This window comes from Aricia agestis, chromosome 1, assembly GCF_905147365.1.
Source record: "Aricia agestis chromosome 1, ilAriAges1.1, whole genome shotgun sequence".
NCBI classification, from domain to species: domain Eukaryota; kingdom Metazoa; phylum Arthropoda; class Insecta; order Lepidoptera; family Lycaenidae; genus Aricia; species Aricia agestis.
This window is the reverse complement of record NC_056406.1, coordinates 1,909,110-1,929,459: the sequence shown is the minus strand read 5'-3', so window position 1 is coordinate 1,929,459 and position 20,350 is coordinate 1,909,110. Positions and strand designations below refer to the sequence as shown.

At 38.3% G+C, this 20,350-nt stretch overlaps 3 protein-coding genes across 4 annotated transcripts; 1 reads left to right on the top strand and 2 right to left on the bottom strand.

Moving 5' to 3' along the window:
• Positions 1 to 839: 839 nt before the first annotated feature.
• On the bottom strand, positions 840 to 5,436 carry LOC121732568 (S-adenosylmethionine mitochondrial carrier protein homolog). Its single transcript, XM_042122500.1, has 7 exons — positions 5,259 to 5,436; positions 4,941 to 5,061; positions 4,509 to 4,654; positions 4,128 to 4,223; positions 3,577 to 3,732; positions 1,508 to 1,615; positions 840 to 1,361 (listed from the first exon to the last, which is right to left on the bottom strand). The coding sequence occupies exons 1-7, from the start codon at positions 5,307 to 5,309 to the stop codon at positions 1,197 to 1,199; spliced, it is 843 nt and encodes a 280-aa protein (XP_041978434.1). The 5' UTR covers positions 5,310 to 5,436; the 3' UTR covers positions 840 to 1,196.
• A 400-nt stretch (positions 5,437 to 5,836) lies between these two features.
• LOC121732524 (cilia- and flagella-associated protein 45-like) lies at positions 5,837 to 11,788 on the top strand. Its single transcript, XM_042122442.1, has 12 exons — positions 5,837 to 5,976; positions 7,017 to 7,209; positions 7,295 to 7,493; positions 7,675 to 7,810; positions 7,943 to 8,078; positions 8,177 to 8,312; positions 8,462 to 8,640; positions 8,778 to 8,927; positions 9,093 to 9,197; positions 9,411 to 9,490; positions 9,799 to 9,895; positions 11,629 to 11,788. Exons 1-12 carry the CDS (start codon positions 5,888 to 5,890, stop codon positions 11,710 to 11,712), a joined length of 1,584 nt encoding a protein of 527 aa, XP_041978376.1. The 5' UTR covers positions 5,837 to 5,887; the 3' UTR covers positions 11,713 to 11,788.
• A 306-nt stretch (positions 11,789 to 12,094) lies between these two features.
• On the bottom strand, positions 12,095 to 19,894 carry LOC121732578. 2 transcript variants are annotated; one of them, XR_006036400.1, is made up of 8 exons: positions 19,688 to 19,894; positions 19,485 to 19,609; positions 19,196 to 19,277; positions 16,737 to 16,796; positions 15,301 to 15,464; positions 14,813 to 14,913; positions 12,568 to 14,254; positions 12,095 to 12,392 (listed from the first exon to the last, which is right to left on the bottom strand). XR_006036400.1 is itself a non-coding variant. In XM_042122512.1 (7 exons), exons 1-7 carry the CDS (start codon positions 19,767 to 19,769, stop codon positions 14,053 to 14,055), a joined length of 816 nt encoding a protein of 271 aa, XP_041978446.1. In that variant the 5' UTR covers positions 19,770 to 19,894; the 3' UTR covers positions 12,095 to 14,052. The 2 variants fall into 2 exon arrangements, 1 of the variants encoding a protein (XP_041978446.1); XM_042122512.1 differs by having other exon boundaries at positions 12,095 to 14,254.
• Between the last annotated feature and the right edge of the window lie 456 nt (positions 19,895 to 20,350).

The window sequence follows — 20,350 nt, the reverse complement described above, 5'->3', positions numbered from 1 at the left end:
GTTGCTTAATGATGGAGTCGTATTTCTATTTTGGAAAAGCTATACCAAACAATTAGTATTCTTCAACTATCTAAAGTCTAACCTAACCCTAACTATGCGACTATTGTCTATGCTTTACCGGCGACATAGTCGCATTTTTTACTAACACTTTTTAATAATAAAATGTACTTAATAGAATAAGTTTGGCGGTCCGTTTCACAATCGCCAGTGACAAATACTTTACCTAGAAGATTTGTCTCCGTCACTCAATATAAAGTTAGTAGCGACAAAACTACAAGCTAAGTTATTTGGAATTTGGACGATTGCGACTGACTAAAATGTATAAATTTTTTGGATGCGATCGACAGTTTTTGATCGCACCCAAAACTCGTTGTATAGAGATACCGTGTTCTATGTATATTGCTGAAATATAATATAATGTATAAAAGTATAAGGAAATAAATATATTAATAATTTCTTGGCGTTTTAATCATTTTAATTTATACGTGGGAGAGCCATGCTTCGGCATGAATGGGCCGGCTCGACCGGATAAATGCCACGTTCTCACAGAAAACCGGCGTGAAACAGCGCTTGCGCTGTGTTTCGCCGAGTGAGTGAGTTTACCGGAGGCCCAATCCCCTAACCCCTACCCTATTCCCTTCCCTACCCTCAACTATTCCCTTCCCTTCCCTTCCCTTCCCTACCCTCCCCTATTACCCTATTCCCTCTTAAAAGGCCGGCAACGCACTTGCAGCTCTTCTGATGCTGCGAGTGTCCATGGGCGACGGAAGTTGCTTTCCATCAGGTGACCCATTTGCTCGTTTGCCCCCTTATTTCATAAAAAAAAAAATACAACTGTGTTGCTTTTAGCTACTTTTATTTGTGAATTTGTATATCACAGTCTGTATTGCACATTTCATTTATAAACATATTATTAAGCTTGTAATATAAACAAGACAAAATAGTAACAATCAATAACATGAATAAATAATATGTACCAACATGTACCATGTTACCAACTGCAACATTCTCAAATTACTGTCATACAAAATCACGAAAACCTAATACACATATTATCACTTTTTTTAAAACAATTTAACATTAATATAAAATCTTTATGAAAGATTAAACAATGCTAAAACTTTGTGATATTTATATTATAATATACACATATATTTGCCTACTTATAAAAATATTGTATAGTAAAATAGTCAATGTTAGCTGTCCAAATATATCTCTACATGCATCTTACATTTCTCGTACATGCCGAAGAAGACGAAGCCTCCTATGAATATGTTCGTGACTCGGGGCCCCACGCCGGCGAAGAGGCCCCCGATGCCCCGCTCAGCGTAGATGTGGGCCAGAACGGGGGCTATGCGCACCTTGAATGAATGAATGAAATTATTTTAATGCACCAAAAGAAACAATACACACAAAATAGAAAAAAAAAGTTTTTTGCTTAAAAGGAGGCTTTTGGACCGGAAAAATTATATCCAAAAAAAATTAACTTGAATGAAAAATGAACTACCTTGTGTGCCGAGCCGTCTGTGGCCAGCATGATGCGCGTCTTGGCGACGTCGAGCGGCGTCGTCGCGGCCGCCGCCAGCGCGCCCGCGGCCGCCCCGCATACCGCACTCTGTAAGTAAGTAAGTATCCTACTAATATTATAAAGGCGAAAGTTTGTTTGGATGTATGGATGTATAGATGTATGGATGTGTGGATGTATGGATGTTTGTTACTCTTTCACGCAAAAACTACTGAACGGATTTTAATGAAACTTTACAATAATATAGCTTATACATCAGAATAACACATAGGCTACAATTTTAACCGACTTTGAAAATGGGGGAGGTGTTATGTTCGTTTTCTTATGTTCAACTCCGCCGTTTATTAACCGATTTTCAAAATGTTTCTTTTGGTATGTAGGGTATCGTCCCAATTTGGTATTATATTCACGAAATTGGTGACCTGATGAAGGATCCATAAGTAATCGAGGGAACTCCTCAAATTTTATGGGGAAACATGTGGTGACTTTCGTTTCGTGAGAAGTGCATAATGCATATTAAAATATCATCGTGAGAAGTATTCTAAGCATAATATGCTACAAACAAGTAAGATTTTGTACCGAGGTATACCTGGTATACCGTGGTTCGGAAGGTGCTGAGAGAACTCCTGATTCTTTATAGATACAAGTTATGGAGTTTCGGCGTTGTTTTAAGAACGGAAAGCATATGCTACTATGCAAATTACATTCATCATCATCATCATCACTACCATAATATTATACCATGCATCGTCCCATGATTATGAGCCTTTTCATAGTCTTTTAGATCGAGGCTCGAGTTTGTCAAGCGATAATTTAAAAAAATCTATACTTAATATTATAAAGCTAAAGAGTATGTTTGCTTGAATGCGCTAATCTCAGGAACTACAGGTCCGATTTAAAAACTTATTTCAGTGTTAGATATCTCATTTAAGGAGTAAGGATATAGGCTATATTATATTATCACGCTAAGACTAATACGACCGAAGAAACTCAGGAAAATGTGGTAAAAACGGGAATAATATTAGAAAGGGTTTATCTCACGAACTACTGGAGCAATTTTTATAGCAATATTTGGCACTTACAAAGAGTAGAAGTGAAAAGAGTATTTATAGCTATTTTTATTCGAAAATGTACGGTTTCTGAGAAATTCCTAATTTACGCTGGCGAAGCCGCGCGGGACATCTAGTTGATTTATGAATGCAGTCAAGTTCCTTTAGATGAATTAGGGAAACAAGACTGCATTCATAACTCAACAAAAAAAATAGTGTGATAATAACATCAACCAATTACTATTATTTATGAAATTTTCATTTAAGTATTATTATAATTCAGTTTATTATTAAATTAAATAAAATATTAATATTGCGCAATGTGCAATTTACTGTGCGAACGAAGTTGCGGGGACATTATCATAAAATATACAAGTTACAACAATCAGACTAGTTTACATTACATTCCTAATGCACTTATTCATTGAATGGGTAATCCATTATTCTATTTCATTATAATAATTTATAATGCATATTAAAATATCATAGGGCAAATTCTCAAGCTAGGATCTCAGTTTAATCATGAGCGCGATCTTACAATGGGCATTGTCCAAAAAAAATCACATGTACTTTTTATATTTTTTTTTTCGTTAAAATAGGGTATTTTAAGAATATAAATTAAATAATTTTGAAATTCATTGGCTAGTTTTTTCTCAATAAATTTTTAAAGTTTCGCTCTGACGTCATCATCGGCGGCCAATAATTGACCTCTGCAGTATGTTTTTTCCTTTCAATCTTATTTATAATGGCTGGTTTGTCAAATGCAAGTTCTCATTATGTGAAAGCTGATACGAGAAGCTTACCAGTTTGAAACGTAATGTTGGTCGAATTTATTGCTAATTTAACGCCATTGAAGGTCAAACAAAGCTTAAACGTATTTGTTCAAAAATATAAGTAACTAATGGGTATTTTTTTCGTTTATATACAGAAAAACGATCACTGACCTTATTCCTCGAAATGTTTTTGTAATGAGCAAAATTAAAAAAAAAATGGGCCCCATACCTCAAAACTAGTAATTTTGCTATGGCTCCGGTCCTGCACCATCTTCTTGAAGAGTTCCCACAGCGGAAACTGTATGGAGCTGAAGGGCACATCTCGCAGCACGGTCGACAGGAACCCCCGGTACACACCCTTACATAGACCCTCCGTACGGAACGCCTGAAAACGTGCAACATATTTTTTGTTAATGACATAATATATTTTATGAAATCATTGCATAAACCATAATGAGGATTTTCATCCTACTTTTTTCATTCAACTAACAATGTAATTCTATCTGAAAGCTGTGTTGCAGGCAGCAAAAGGGACAGGTCTTTGGTTTTTGTCATGTTTGTGTGTTTAATTGTTTTTTTTTTTACTAAAATTGTTCTCTCGACCTGTGACAACCCCTTTACAAAGCTTCGAAAATGCTCACCGGATGAAAAACACTGATATAAAATGTGTATAAAATTATAGTGAGTATTAAACATTCCATGGGACCACTGTTGTACTGCTATCCACGACGGTAGCGGATACCGCTCCAGTTCGAATAGGCCTTAAGTTAAAAAAGTTACCTGGACCAATATGCTTATGCTGCTCGCGTTCCCTCCAACAAATGTTTGTTTTCTTTGTTTTGCCACTTCTGTAGGAACTCTTATGAGACATGCTAGCTGAAACATTAAAAATTATGCTTGAATTATTTGCAGAAGTACCAAAATGTAGATAGGTAGGTTATGCAGTGTAGTTAGCCGGCCATGTGGCGCGATTGCTAACTAAATATAAAAACTTAAATTTTACTTTGATATCCAGGTCACATAATAATTAATCCCTTGATTGTGGGAAAACCAGACACAATAGCTATTCTATTGTTATCTTCTTGTAGCCTCTTTGGAGTTGAAGCATTATTAGATATAATAACAAAATGTAGAGGAATAGTTTAATACCAAGATACTTACAACTTCAGCAATATTAGCTGCAAGCAAGTGCACCAGAGGGGCATATTGTATAGGCAGTAACGGCTGTGTGATATTCTTTGTAGCTTCGTAGGAGACAAAGAACAGGGAAGCAGTTGGCATCGACGTCGAAGCTACAGTCAACAGGCCTGGGAATAAGAGGATAGTTCTGATAAAATTTACAGCAAGTCAATAGTACAATTAATGTCTAAATTACAGTGTATATAATAGTACATAGTGAAAATAGTACAGCCTCATAATATGAAGCATAAAGATAGCTCAAATATCATGTCAAAGTGGCAAGCATGTTTATTCATCGAGGCCAAACATGAATAGGCCTTGTAATACCTCGATCGTGGGAATGGCAGACACAATTGATTTTCAATTGTTAAGTTATGCGGCACCGCATGGAAGTTGATGTGTTAATAATATAACCTTTATAGACGCCTCCGAATCCACCAGCTTTATAGAAACCTTGTTGACTCTGTAGTCGAGTCTTCAATGTATCCAGAGGATACATGGCCACATCCACAGCTAAACCAGCTAAAGCACCGCCCTGAAAATGTAATATGCAAATGAAGTAGTAAGAAAAATAGTATAAAAATCTTTCATTATTTCATTTTAAAATTTGTCAAAGCAGTTTTATAACTTTTCTGGTATGGTATGTTATTGCATAATAATATTATTTTTATTTACATTTAAGTACTGCATATTAAGTTTCTAGATATATATTTCTAAAGCAAGTATACTTACCAGAAGTGGTCCTAAATATTTACTTGTAAGTTTAGAATCTTGCAAATCCATATTATTTTTATTTAGAATTCTAAATAATCTTAGAATAACTTAAATACTACAAAACGTTTTAAAACTTCTAACGCATTAAAATATTTCTCCTAGATTTTAAACTAAAAATTTAAGTGAACATTTTTAAATTTTTTGTAACCTTTGAAAACATACCTAGATAAAGTTTGAAAAATTTGAAATATTTTTGCGATTATTCTTCTACTTTTATGATAAATTGAAGTGTCAACTGTCAATTAGTTGTCAAAGTGAGGAGTGTGTTTTCTTCTCTAGAAAGTATACTAGCAAGTGCCACGTGACTTCTGAGTAGCCATTAAAATCTCTCTAAATCGCACATGTCCGTAGACATAAGTAAGACTAGTACACTTTTCGAGTTTCGGAACACACCCAAACAACCATAGACAATTTCACATTTTTGTTGGTCGCACATTTTAAATGGCAAAGGAAAATTACCATAGAGAAAAATAATATATTGGATTTTGGAAATTACCAAAATAAAGTATCCTAGCAACGAAATTGACAAAATTTCGCGTCTCATTCAATTTGTACCAAGAAATTACCTTTTCACTAAAGTTTTAAAGATGCCAAAAGCAGTTAGAGATTTTCATGAGGGAATAAAATACCATCAAGTTAGAAGAGGAAGTGATCCGGGATGCTATCAGTTACACAGGTGGGCATCAAATTACATTACTCATACACTATTCATCATCATCACACAGCTAGACATATAATTGCTCAATTCTCCTCTACATGAGTGGCCAGCGCTGGCGATCGAATGGCGCATGCGATGGCTATGCAATGGCCTCTACATGATGGCCGTATTCAGTTGTGATTTGTGATCTAAACGTCGTTCAAGATGGACGTGTAAGCATTAATAGCCATTGCGGCAATGCAAAACGTACGTAAGTACGTAAGTCATAAATTATTAGATTTTTAATAATTTATGACTTCACCAGATGACCCGGTGAACTTCGTATGACCTTCCTCCTAATATGAACCTTCTCTTCAATTCTACGCCTAAAATTAAAATAATGGTTTATGGTAGTGATGATGATGATAATGACGAATGTAATAATAGCATAATATGCTTTCCTTTCTTAAAACAACGCCGATACTCCCTTGTGTCTTTAAAAAGTCAGGATTTATGTCTAAGCTATTATTATTGTAAAGTTTCATTAAAATCCGTTCAGTAGTTTTTGAGTAAAAGAGTAACAAACATCCATACATCCATACAAACTTTCGCATTTGTCATAAATCATAATATATTAATATAGCTTCATTCATTATGAGACCACGTACTCGTCATTTTGAATGAAATTCGTAAATTATTATTATTATAATACGACATCCTCACTCGACCGCGGTCGGGCAGCGACTGTAGTTTGGCCACGGGTAGAGGCGTACCGCCATCGCTGGGCCATCATCCTTTGATGTGCGGCCGAAAAACCGACACCGCCGCCATTCCAAGGCCATCGCTGGCGCCATCGGCCATCCTACGCCACTACGTCCTCCCCACACTGGCCCATCGTGATGGGCCACTACCCTGGACCATCTTGTAGAGCCGCTATCATGTTGTACCTGGAGTGGAGCTAGAACCTGAATTATAATAGGTCTACCATCCAATATGTTAAGCATGAATAGTTACTTACTTCTATAATAAGTGATAAGATAATCTTCAGAGCATCAAAACTATTTTCTGCTTTTAAAAAGGCCCGCAGACTGTCGTCTCAAGTTTCCGATCACGAAACGACCGATCCATAAATGCGAGCTGCCGAAGCGAGAGTACACCCTGGTGCCCCAGATCGGCGGCTGGAGAGTCCACCTCATCCCGAAGAAGGAAAGAAACTACTACCCAGCCATCATGCACAAGAGCGAGTATGAAAGATTGAAGAAACAAGCGAAAGTATGCAAAAAATTTTAAACTGGTTTTTACTTGCTAACGAAAAAATCACTATGAGCTCATTTTCATCACATACATGTCTTCGCAGATTGTAACTCAAGAAGAACAGATAGAAGCTATAAAGGCGCAAGAGGAGGCAATACAGAGAGCGGCCAAGGAGTCGGAAGAGCGGAAACGGAAGCTAAAGGAGTATTTGCGACCGCAGCCCGGCGCGGAGGCTAGCGGTACTGCGGATCCCGAGCTCGAAGGACCAGACCAGGCCGCCTATACTCTGTCCAGAGCTGAAAGTATAAAATATTTTCCTAGCTCTTGGTTGGTAGAAACGACAGTCGAAAACTCTAATATTAGTATAATAATTATCTATGATCATAAAGCCTTATTTTTTTTTTGGACAAAATTTTGTCTACGCTGTTTGATTTGGTCCGAGTAATAAAAGATCGAAATGATTAACAGTAACATTAATTTCAGTTTTGAAAGCCGACGCCATGCAAGGTCCGAAGTTGTGCAATAGGATAATATTGGCATCCAAATGCCACGCCATCCGAGACGCGCAGATTGTGGAGAAGCAGATTATTAAGAAGGAGCTAACGGAAGAAGAAAAAAGGTAAAGATTTATCTAGTTTGAGGGAGAATGTTATTCCGACACATAACTAAGGCATAGGCCTTGTCGGTGGTCGGTGGTCCTATGTCGGTGTATCGTAAATGCATGGTAGCGAATTGGTGTTGTTGTTTTTAGATTGGACGCAATAATGGAGGAAAACAGACAAGCGGCCGTGCGCCGAGCTGAGCAAGAAGAGAAGAGACAGAACGAACTGAGACTGCAAAACCTGGCAGCATTGAAAGAGCAAATAAAAGCACATGATACAGTCAAGGTATTGTTACTTTCCAAGAAATATGTATAGTGAATCATATATTAACTGATATGAACAAACATAGAACACTATATGAAGGTGGGTTAAACAATTTTCAGATAATGGAAGCAGAGAGAATAGAAGAAGAGAGTATACGAGTCAACCAAGCCAACATAGCGATGCAAATTGACGAAGCACAGAAACTAAAAGAGAAGCAAAAGAGACAAGCAAAACTAAAAGAGATTCTTGACCAAGGTAAGTATATCAAATCTCCTACCAAACCTACAACATTTTGTAAATAAAGAATATGCTAAAATTATAGCAAATCATATACAGGTAGGAAATGCTATCGTACTAATACCATCTTCACAAAAGAGCAAAAATAATAGCCGAAACTTTTCTAGGTAACGCAGAGATACTCTACTACAAACAGTTGCAGAACGAAGAAGATCGTATCATGGATGTACGGATCAAGAACTTTCTGCAGAAGAAACAAGAACGAGAGGCGAAGAATAGGGCAGAAGCAGCAGCCATTAAAGCAGCGAAACAGAAAGGAATTGATCACATTGCCAAAGCACAAAAGGTTAAAAATACGATGCTAGTTTTTATGCCTTAATAATAATTTGACATAAAGATTCCCAATGGCTTTAACATTAACTCTGGCGCTAATCTTATAGTAAAATAGTAAATATTAACAGCTGTTCAAATTTACTTTCCTAGGCTGAACAAGAGTTGAAAGAAGAGTTGGAGCGTATCAGGAATCTGAAGATCCAAGAAGACGTGGAGAGAGAGTACCGAAGGAAGGAAAGAGACGCAGCTATCAAGAGGAACTTAGAAATGAAACGGTTGCACGAAGCCAGAATCCAACAGGTTTAAAAATTACTTAAGACAAAATCTTTTAAGCTCATTGCTCCAAATGTACCTGATAAAGCTACTCTACACTGAATGAAAATCGCCGTAGGAAATGTCCATTAAAAGAATTCAAACCACCCGTATTGTGTTTGTTTAATGCAGAATGCGAAATTATATTTTCAGATCAACGACATCCATCGTCTGATAGCCCGGGAGATCGCGAAAGATGAGCAGAGCTTCAACAACGCCGCCAAACAGAACGAGGAGTTCATTCGTAAAGAAAAAGAGGTTAATTTGAAAAAAAAATCACGCTTAAATACGGTCGCGTAAGAAGCTGAAAATTCGTCCATTGACCCATTACTACTCCTCTCATTAGTGCAGAAAAATACCATAGAAACGTTCCTTTTTTTCGAATAAAAGGGACAATGGGTCACTGAACAGATTTTCTACCTGCTCTGCGACCGGGCTATAATATTATTCTATTTGCTTTTTTCAATTCAGAAAGAGGAAAAACGTAGAGCTGACATCGAGCGCCATCGTCAAGAGATTATGAAGCAAATTAACGACAAGGAGAAGGCGCGGTAAGTACTTAAAATATGTTAATACGTCCTTTTTTTAAACTGCCTGTACTCTATGTATCTGTTATTTCTTCACACAAAATCTGGTGAACAGAATAGGACCTTTGGCATGGCAGAAATTAAGGCTACATTTTATCCCAAAAAGTAGTCTTAGCAAAACAAAAAGGTCACACCTTATGCGATTCCTTTCTCTGTTGGTATGTGTGCAGTGACCTTAAAAGTACAGTGTTCCCTTCGGAACTGCATTTACATCCTAGCTTTTACATATAAAAAAATCTAGTTGAGTACAAACCTAAACCTGTTTGTGCCAGTTCGGAGCTTCGGGAGAAAGTCCACAACGAGGGTGTGGCGCTGCGCATGGAGCTGGAGCAGCAGGAGAAGTTCGAGCGGGGAGTCATCAAACAGAAGGTACAGAGACCAGGCCAATAAGAAAAATAAAAAAATGAACCTTTAGCCAGGACATTTTCTTTATCGCTTCTTTATAGAATCGCCGATCAAAATACAGTTCGACAAGGCTGTTTATGACCGTGGCGAGAAATGGAACTAACGCTTCTAACAAAAACGTCATTTTTGACAGTTCTCCTCAGCAGCGCCCATTGACATCATTGACACATTCATTTAGAGCCTTGTCGAACTGTATAATATGAAATTGACATAAGCGTTCGATAATATTATGAAGTTGACGTTCTACTGGTCTAATGCTAACTCCATACATTTTTATTGGCGATTCTTTAATAATAATAATAATACTCCCCACACCGGTTTCGGTGACGGTGGCCGGTTTCATTGAAACCAGTCCAGATACGCAGGAGTAATTTTATAGTGCCCAAGTGTGTGCGCAGTACACAAGAGCACTCTCTATTCCTTTTACTCTCATAACCCAGTGGGACGGAAGACCGACACGACTGGCGAGAGATCAGGCGCAGGACCGACTTTTTACATGCCCATCCGACGCATGGATCATCTTACTTGTCAGACAATCAGGTGATCAGCCTGCATTGTCCTAACCAAACTTGGAAATAACATGTTTTCAACGCGACCTCCGGAGTCGAGAGCGACGCTCTAACCACTAGACCACGGAGGCGTTCAATCGATTCTTTATAGAAGCGACGAAGAAAAGGCCTTGACTAGGTAGAAGCTCACGGGCCCCTATTCTCATGCCTCGAATGTCGCTTCAAGCGCAAACTATCTCTCGCGCGCGCGCACATGCTGTTGTGTCACGCGCGAGTGTGATAACCAGCGATTAAAGCTACTTTCGAGGTATCTGAATGCTGGACCAAGAGGCCCTCTGTACCAAGACAATGCGATTAAGTGCCGGCCCAGATGAGGCGTTTTACGCGCGAAGTCCATACGCGCGTTTCAATTTCTATTGCATCCAGTTACCACGTTTTACGCGCGTTTTTACGCTAGAAACATATATATTGGACTCGAAGTTACCACACTCCAATCAAATACGTCCATTTGCAATGGACTCGCGCGTAATTCTGCACGCTGCAATGGCACCCAAGTATCTCGACTCGCGCGTTTTACGGGCGAGTTGAGTCCTGCTCATTGCAAGCGTTTTACGCGCGAGTAAAAAACGAGCGTAGGCATCTGGCCGCGATATATGTAGCTCCAGTATCTCGGTTTACGCGCGAGTCGCTCACTCTCTCGTAAAACGCCGCATCTGGAAAGGCTCAATTTATTTGGCGGCTACTCCGCAAGATGACAAGCAAATGTATGTAAATAACAGTGCCACCGCACCGCTATTTAAATAAATTGTTACGTACTTGTACTCTTGGCGGTGTAGGCACCAAACCGCTTCAGCCAGTGTGTAGAGGTTTTTTTGTCTCCGATTGCTCATGATCGACTGTGATTGCGTATGTTGATAGCTATGCAATCATGGTAGCAACATTGGTTCTTGATCTTGGCTCAACGTGGAGAGTGTCCTGATATATATCTGAGAAATAATGTATACAGAGACCTGTGAATCAAAGAGAATTGAGTTAGTGTTGACAAACACAAAATATGTATTCTTCCAATGAAAAATATTCGGGACAAACTTTATGTACTTTGTACATTTTTGTATTTAGACCGCAATTTAATTTCGTTTATAAACATGTTCTTTGCTACATATAAAAATGTTATTAAAATACTTACAGGTTGCAGAGATGAGACAGCAGAAGGTTCCCGAGAAATATGTCAAAGAGGTCGAGCAGACGCTGGCAAAACACGGATACAAGTGATTGCTTACATTGTAATGTTAAATTCTAGTCAATTCACGATCATCTGTTTATAGTTAGTAAAGAAGTTTTCAGCACAGTTACATTTTACTTTTTTACGCCTCTAGTCCCCGACGCTGCGAACAGCGAAATATCTGCAATACCGATGCGAAACAGGACTAGAGCGAGATGCAATATAACGCATTGTCGTGCAGCGAGTGAGACAGTAAATCGGTTCGCCGCTGTTTCGCAGTTCGCAGAGTCGGTGGACTAGTGGCGTTTAGGTTTAAAAAAAACTTATAAAGGCTTAACAAAACAGCGAGAACTACTCTATCTATTGATTTCGCAATGTAAGAATATACTTATCGAAAAGCAAGTTACTATTTTGCTATCCAAATTAAAAACGTCGTCTCTCAAAGTATTTATTATATCAATGTAGTATAAGAGTATACAAGTCATTGTTTAAACTAATATTTTGAATATTTGGCATACATTTTGCTAGTAAACATAACTATTGATTTTATACATCAGTATTCGTATGGGCCACACAACAGCCATAACAAAAATAATTATATATCTCACAAGCAATTCAAACAACACAATCTCCCAAGCCCAATACAAAATAAGACGCCTGGACTACGAAAATAATTGAAATTAATAGCTAATTTACATACAGTAGTAGCCATTGGATGCTAAATAGGTCTCTGATGAAGGTTACACATTCAGTTTCAATCAGACATCAATCATCAATCTGGCGACAGTACTTAAAAGTACATCAAAAAGAAATGATCAGTCCGTCAATCAACTGGTTAGACGTTCAGTTTCGCGTCAATCTTACCAGATTGATGAACCGAACTGATGAGAAAATGAGCGTGTAACGTCTATCTTGATATAGGCCGCGCAAAACTTAAGAACGTTCGTCAAAAGTACATTCTTCGTTTTTTGGATCTTTTTGGTGGAATGTGGACAGGTGGTGCGAAGCGAATACCGATAGAGACACTGCTTCGCAGAACAATCTTTACATTGTGCGCGGTCTATGCAATCCAGCATCAGAGCCAATGCTGACATCTGGCTTCTCGATGTAAAGTAGCAAAAAAATACGTGGAGAAAAGTTAGTGTCTTGTAATAAAATATGTCCTGTCGAAGTCCCAAAAATGGATTACTTTTACTTATTTAATTAACACCATTACTCATGCATCTTAAAACATTAATTTTCAATAACTCTAATTACAAATAATATAACCTAAAAATATAAACTAAGTATAGCAGTCGTCCGAAAATAATACAATCGACAATAACTATTTGGCTAGCACTTTTGAAACTTTGGAACTGGCCCCCCAAGACATTCCCCCCCTTGCAACTCCTTTGTACAGTCATCAATATTGGGGACCACAAAACTCCTTTTATATAACTGGTGTGTCTGAGGGACCAATAAAAAAAGTAGAGGTAGGAAGTTACCTGAGTTAGTAATCAACAAAGAAACAATACTATTCAAATGACCTTAGAGCCCCCGAAGACTGCAGACTTTTAGTCGGCCGATATTTTGAAAGCTTAATTAGTACGAAGACGTATGAAGGTGCGATTTGTTTCGGCCGATAATAATGTACTGAAACCCCGATTTGGTCAAACTATCGGCCGACTAAAAGTCTGTAGTCTACGGGGGCTCTTAAAATTATAAATGTCGACGTGTATTCTTTTCAGCCTTGTACTGAGGCTGTCAATAATAAAAAATCAGACTCATCGATTTGGCAGGTACCTTTCTTACCTTTTACCAAAATATTGTCCATATTTGTGATAATATCTGACCACCCTATTAACGCAATAAAGGTCATGGACTACATAGAAATTCATGTTGACGGATCACTGCTCATCTCTTTCTCACACATGAGTATAGTTCTTGCAATCTACGAGTGCGCGTAGCCTTTATTTGTAGTTGTAATTGTAATATAGACATTTTCGTTGGTGTGCGTACCCGACGGAGCAGTCAGTAGCGAGCGAGCCATGTACGCGTGTATAGATATGGTCACTCACACAACTAAGGGCGCCGCGCACTCGTAGATTGCAAGAACTATACATAATTAGGCTTTTCTACAAGTATGAGGTTGTAGCGAAATAGCAATGTTATTGCCTGAGTGAATGATACTAATTATAACTCCCTAGACGAGCAATTTTATTGAACAGTTTATTTAACACTTGATTGAAGGCGCGCTATGTTCAATATCAACCCTTGACGGACAATTATATTACGCAATACGTGATATAAGATATTGACAATAAAATTGCTCGTCTAGGGGCCGGCTTAGTCAAGTCCAATTTTCTATGCATTCCACGACCGGACTACACTACAATATATTTGTCACAATACTATTTAGTGATGACCTTTTCTCCGAGCTTGACCATCTGATCCAGGCTATCCTTGAGTGTCTTCAGCTGGGTCAACACGTTGTTGTTCATGAGGGAGAACGGGATGTACGCTTGGGACTCCCTCAACTTCTTGGGCTGGAGGGACAGCATGGTGCCATCTGTGAGGAGGATGTTGCAGTTCGCTTTCTCTTCTGGTTGCAAACTGAAATAATTATTTTGTACAATAAATGTACAAGATTATAAATTTTTAAGCAATCAATCATGAACAATGTGTTTACTGTTTAAGCTCACAAAATCACACGCGCGAGTCGAGATCACGCTCTTATCGGGTCCCTGTGAAAGGTGATAGCAATAATATAGGATGTTTCAAATAAGGTATACTCCATAGAAACTTTGTTGGTCATGGGACTTTTTTACTGTAGAAAAGCAAAATTTTTTTCGCGAATTTGAAAAAGTCTTAGAACAAAAGTTGTGCAGAATGACCCCCTGAGTCACCCTCTTTCGGCTTAGTATACCTTATTAGTTATTTGAAACACCCAGTATAATCGCGCTCGAAAAGGATCTCGTGGTCTGCGACAGGACTTTAAATAGATGTACTATCAGAGAAGTTTATTCCTAGGCAGATGGCGGACCTAAGTAATTTGGTCGCGTTACGTCAAACCTATCCAACCGAGCACAGCTAACATTGAATTGACATACGCCGACCACATGACCTAGGTCCGTCAACTACCTAGGAATCAATTTCCTCGATGGTACTCACGCGTAGCACGAGGGCACCATGACGGGCGAGCCGGACATGGACACCACCATCTCGCCCTGGCGCGGCTGCCGCAGCAACGTCAGCGGCACTTGCGGGTTCACCTGCAGATGCACAATTACTTTGTGTCAAACCAACATGTTTACATACAAATCCGAAGACAGATCATAGAATGCACCAACTTGAGTTTAACTTCACTTGCATTTCCAAATGTACTTGGTAACTTGGCACTGCAGCAGACGCCGTAAAAAATTTGTCTCATACGTGAGGTGCGAGGATTTATAAACTAGCCCTCGCTCTTTTCCAGGCCCCGATAACTGGAGGTCGCACTTGGAGTTAATAGGTTGTGTTTTATTAAGCAAAGCTTGGAAGATCACTCACTGGAGACTTGAGGTTTTGAAAGACCAGCTACATCACCTATGGTTTCTTAACTGCTACTATGTTACTGATGTCCACCGCTTTATCATTACACACACACTATAGTCACTCACCTTAGGCGTGATAGGCGGTAGCGTGCTCGGCGCCGCCTTGTTATACGCGGGCGTGCGGTAGACGGAGCGCGAGCGGCGACGCTGCGGCCGCGACATGGGCGTGGCGCGCACTCGAGAGTCCGCCGATCGCGACCGACGGACAGTCTTCGACAATGACGGGGGCGCTGCAACAGTCGACAAGTTAGAGTGGTCCTATAGTCCTAGTTCCGAAGCAAGTGGAAATCTTACGTATAATATGTATATTTCACTCGCGCATGAAACTATTACTCAGTGCTATAGCGGAGTGAAATTCGATAGCTATTATGCGGGAGTAAATATGAATTTGTACGTGCTCTGTATTTTACCTACAAAAGTTTTGCACAACTAATCTGAGAGCTGTAGCAGGCTGATGTATCTAAGGCTGCCTTCACATTAAGTCGCGAGTAGTGCGGCAGCCGCGCGGCTCGCGACTTAATGTGAAGGCGGTCTAATAGATCGCAAGATGTTTGGCATCAGATCCGCAGGGTGAAAAGTGAAAACGTATTTTAAAAATTTCGTATTACAAAATTCCCGCTAAACTGCTAATATTGCGCAAAAACTGTTGTCAAAAGCCTGTTGCTTACTTGTCACAAGATACATAGGGCCAGGCCATAGCCCACAACACTGCGTTGCGACGTCGCATCGTAAAAATCTACGACGCCGCAGAACGCATCGTGGAAATTTCCGATGCGTCACAACTATTTCCAATGAAATTTGGCGCTCCGACATCGCGTCGCATTTCTGTGACACAACACTGCGTTGCGACGTCGCGTCGTATCGCAAAAATGAGATGCGATGACGCAACGCAAAAATTTCATATAGCATGGCACTCTTTACTTCGGAAATTTTCACGATGCGTTCTGCGCCGTCGTAGATTTATATGATGCGACGTCGCAACACTCGCAACGCAGTGGCCCATTACTCAGCCCTGCTGAGCAGGGGGTCAAGACCCAATAACTTTGTTAAAATAAATATACATATAATAGATAATAGTTCGCGTCGCATTGACTACTACTATGCTAGGGAACTTATACCCTTTACTCTTTAGCATCTAAGCTAGCTCTAATATTTTAACATCAACTCTACACTCCTAAAACACTGCAAAGGATAAGGCGCTACTACTAAACATTTTACAAGTTTGAAAGGTCATCAAATTGTCAACCATTTAACCCATCAATCCCCAAGCGGCACCCGTCTGTCGCATAACAATTTAAAATCTATTGTCTGCGATTCCCACGGTCGAGGTATTAAATAACTAAGTCTACTATCAGTTTTAAGAACAAGATTTCATCGTACATTTATCTACTATGTACATACATATTTAGAAATATGATTTCAAACATTTTTAAAGCCTACAAGATAGAAAAGAACATGTGCAATATGGAGTGACAGTGCAAATGAAAGAAAGCTGTACTTACCCATTAGCTTGGTAGCGCCTTTCCCTCCCGAGCCTTGAGACGAGTTCTCTGTGAGATAGCCTGCCCCCAAAAAGCACCCGGTTAGTGGAAACAATGTGGTTAGGACACAGAACTGATAATGAAATAGAAATGGTTTCACAAGTACTAACGAGGGCTTAGTGCATTTCTTAACCATAATTTCTTGGCAAGAACAAAATATGAATCTTACTTCTCACTTACTATATTTGTAGCTTAAGCTTAACCGATTCAATGCGACGCACCTTTTCGAAGACTTTCAGTCGTGGCGGCATACAATTTTCTCGTGATACGGCTACCGTGTTACCCGCCACGTTCAAAAAGGTTGTTTTTTTTTTTTTGTTTTTACGTGTTTATTAACTTAATTTATTTAATTGAACCCAAACCATTGATGTTAACGGAAGGCTACGTTGTTTTGAGTTGATTTCGAGTTCGGTTAGTAAAACTACTAAGTTTTAACCTGAAAATGGCAGGTAAGCGATTTTTTATTCAAATATTGCAAACCTTTTGTAGGTTTCAAAGAAAAATGAGTATATTAAATAGATCTGGGTTTCCGATGTGAATGCACCTTTTAAAAAAGGTTGACGGCCCCTACTTTTTTTCAATTCACAGAATATTCAGAGGCGATGCGTATAGGCTTGTTCTACGTTGAAAATTAAGATGATTTTGTTCAGAGTAGAATCTTCTAAAGTGTAATTTGAGAGAGATACAAGCGTTTTTTAAATGACATGGCTAACGTGTCATACGTCACTCATACGCCACACGTTAAAAACATGTATGACACGGCTAGTGTTGCCAGGTGTCCCGATTTGCGCGGGATGTCCCGATTTTCAAGGGTCTGGGGACGCGTCCCGATTTATACCTAATCGGGACGCCAAATGTCCCGATAAATCAAAAAGTGAAAAAGAAAATCATAAAATTTTTTTTAAGTAGGTCAGTGCGTAGTTTTTAATTTTTTACTCATCACATCACTATTTCAAATTCAAAATGGCATCAGCTTCACGTCACTTCGCATTGCATGAACGAGAGAGCGTAATGTAATGGATAAGAGTAAGAGAGTTGAGACGTGTGTGCATTGCGAACGTCTCTCAATCAATCGGTCAATACTCAATGCGGTTGGTCGGTCGGTCGGTCATTCGGCAATCTGCATGTTTCCATTTCGTTCACGTTCTGAAGTGCTTTTGTGCCTTTTGTGTGTCTTTAGATTAGAATATTATAAAATAGTAAATAAAAATTTTTGACAACGATTAATTATAGGTATACGACTTTACGACTTTATTTTTTAATTTACACTAATACAGCAAGCAAGACTGACTACTTGTTTTAGAATAAAGACATATTTGATATAGATAATATAAAACTAAACTTGAACTATTAATACAGAATGCAATAAATTAAACCCTAATTTAAAAACACCTTGTTTTTTTGTTTGTCCCGATTTGCAACCCTAAATCCCGATTTTCTCGACCTCATGTACCGACTGAAAACAAATCGGAACTGGCAACACTAGACACGGCTCCCGTGTCATCCGCACTGAATCGGTTAAGCTTAATAAAAATGTGAAGAACGGAAACAATGAAATATTTTAGGGAGAAAGTGACAGATTTCCTTTGTGAATCTGTCTTATATATTAAGGGTTTCTTGCTAGGGATGAATAAAAATGATTATTGATCCCTATCAATAAAGCCTTTCTTTGGTAATCATGCTAAGTGTGGAAATGGAAAGTATTCTTAGTTTTTATACCATTTCTATTGCATTATTACTTGTTCTGTGCATATTATGATGGATGATGTAGCACAACAGTGCATAGACAATAACAAAGTAGTAAATTTCAATAGAAAAGTAAAAGTATAGCTTTGGCTGCAATAATAATGTAACAAGTCTCTAATTTCATTTCATTTTAATTCATTTTGATCTAAATGTACACAACTATCTTATCAGATTATGTGCCATTATGTGACTTTCAAATTGGTAACAATAATGCTTGGCTATATTTTACAGAGATTGGATCAAAGTAAATTAAAGAAAATGTATTTTAACAGCTACTTGTTTAAAATAAAAACCCCTACAAAGCTAAGGAAGAAACAAAGTACAAATATTTGACAAGAAGAAAATGGCAATTCTTTAAAAATTGCAATAATTATTCAATACAAAAAAATAATAATTATTATTGATGTTATTCTGACTTTCAAATATATCTAAGAACTACCCTATGGTTACTATGATATTATTTTCTTACTAACTACACTACAAAGGCTTCAAAATAAATATATTTCACTCAGAATAATCAAAGCATGTTCTGAAACTAAAAATGCCTGTGTTGTGTTGGTATCAAACATTTTTTAATTAAATTAGTATTAAATTTTAAACTTTTTCTTTTTTCCCTACAGCTTTTAAGCATGCCAAAGCCTTTATTATATTTTACATGATTTGTGAATATTTACCATCATCATGTGATGCTGCCCGACTGACTTTTCTTGTGTTAGATCTTCTTGCTTGTGTTTCTTTCTGTTGTGACTCCGTTTTCTGGAAATACGATGATTTATATTTCTTTTTATAAAAAGCTTAGAGCAAAATAATATACATAGATGCTATCATAAAAAACTTTGCGTGCATGAAATTTAAAACTGACTTGAAATATGAAATAGAATTACTATGTTAGTATGAGTTGTTGTAGTTGTTTATTGTACTATGTAGACAACCATCTTCTGTATAGTTTTTAAAATAGCTTACCAACTGTCCGAGTGTTTTATCCAAGTGGGAGCTACTGATAGATGCGAGTAGTACTTTGAAGGCGAGCTCTATATTCATTTGTTCGTTACGTGCGTGGGCTTCCACATTATCCTTCTTTTGTTGTACTGGAATATAAATGTGAAAATAATGATTAAACAAATTTCGGGACTATTATTTTTAAACTAATAATTGTAAATAGTCACCAAGCTTGGTCAGCCGTTTCAAAGTATCGTCATCCTCCGAGCATTTCTCTTGTTTACGTACTGGTCTTTTTGTTCTTGGCATGTTAGTGATTACACGGAAAACGTTTTAATCAAATAAATCAATATGTACGAAAGTAATAATTTGAATTCCCGAATTAGTAAAAAATTAAACTTTCGTAAACATGCACTTTTGAAACACAACCGACATTTTTGATTTTTCATTTTTGTCATTTTTTTTTTTTCATCCTGCTGGATTCGATCATTCCGTTCAGAAATCAGTTTATTGTTTTGTCTATTGAAAAAATATATTTTCAAAGTTTGGAAAAGTAATAAATAATAATTTATACTGTAACCTATTACCTACATAGTTATTGTAGTTATGTACTCGAAAGCAGCCAGCACTGCCAGCAGGATAGTTTTATCTAAAATCGTAAGCAGACAGTGAAGTTGTATTGTTAAGGGGCCTATTCACGGCAGGCCGCCTTGCCGTCCGCCGGCTTATTCCGATCCTGGGAATGGTGTTGCAACCTGCATGCCGGCCGGCAACACCGAGCAGGATGCGACCTGAGTTCTGCACAAAGTGTGCGAGCTCCGCCCACCGCTTGCAGTCCGCCGCAAAGGACCGTCAGTGGCTCGGCGTCCTGCGTGGTGGACTGCCGTGTA

What these genes read in the sequence shown, in the direction of transcription:
- LOC121732568 (XM_042122500.1), bottom strand. Translation starts at nt 5,309, where the DNA reads ATGGATTTGCAAGATTCTAAACTTACAAGTAAATATTTAGGACCACTT. An exon ending in GCATAAGCATATTGGTCCAG is followed by an intron (nt 3,733 to 4,127) that starts GTAACTTTTTTA and finishes GCACGTTTTCAG; the next exon opens with GCGTTCCGTACGGAGGGTCT. An exon ending in GCAAAATTACTAGTTTTGAG is followed by an intron (nt 1,616 to 3,576) that starts GTATGGGGCCCA and finishes ACTTACTTACAG; the next exon opens with AGTGCGGTATGCGGGGCGGC.
- LOC121732524 (XM_042122442.1), top strand. Translation starts at nt 5,888, where the DNA reads ATGCCAAAAGCAGTTAGAGATTTTCATGAGGGAATAAAATACCATCAA. An exon ending in ACGAAGCCAGAATCCAACAG is followed by an intron (nt 8,928 to 9,092) that starts GTTTAAAAATTA and finishes TTATATTTTCAG; the next exon opens with ATCAACGACATCCATCGTCT. An exon ending in GGGGAGTCATCAAACAGAAG is followed by an intron (nt 9,896 to 11,628) that starts GTACAGAGACCA and finishes AAATACTTACAG; the next exon opens with GTTGCAGAGATGAGACAGCA.
- LOC121732578 (XM_042122512.1), bottom strand. Translation starts at nt 19,769, where the DNA reads ATGCCAAGAACAAAAAGACCAGTACGTAAACAAGAGAAATGCTCGGAG. An exon ending in ATAAAACACTCGGACAGTTG is followed by an intron (nt 19,278 to 19,484) that starts GTAAGCTATTTT and finishes TCGTATTTCCAG; the next exon opens with AAAACGGAGTCACAACAGAA. An exon ending in GGCAGCATCACATGATGATG is followed by an intron (nt 16,797 to 19,195) that starts GTAAATATTCAC and finishes TTTTGGGGGCAG; the next exon opens with GCTATCTCACAGAGAACTCG.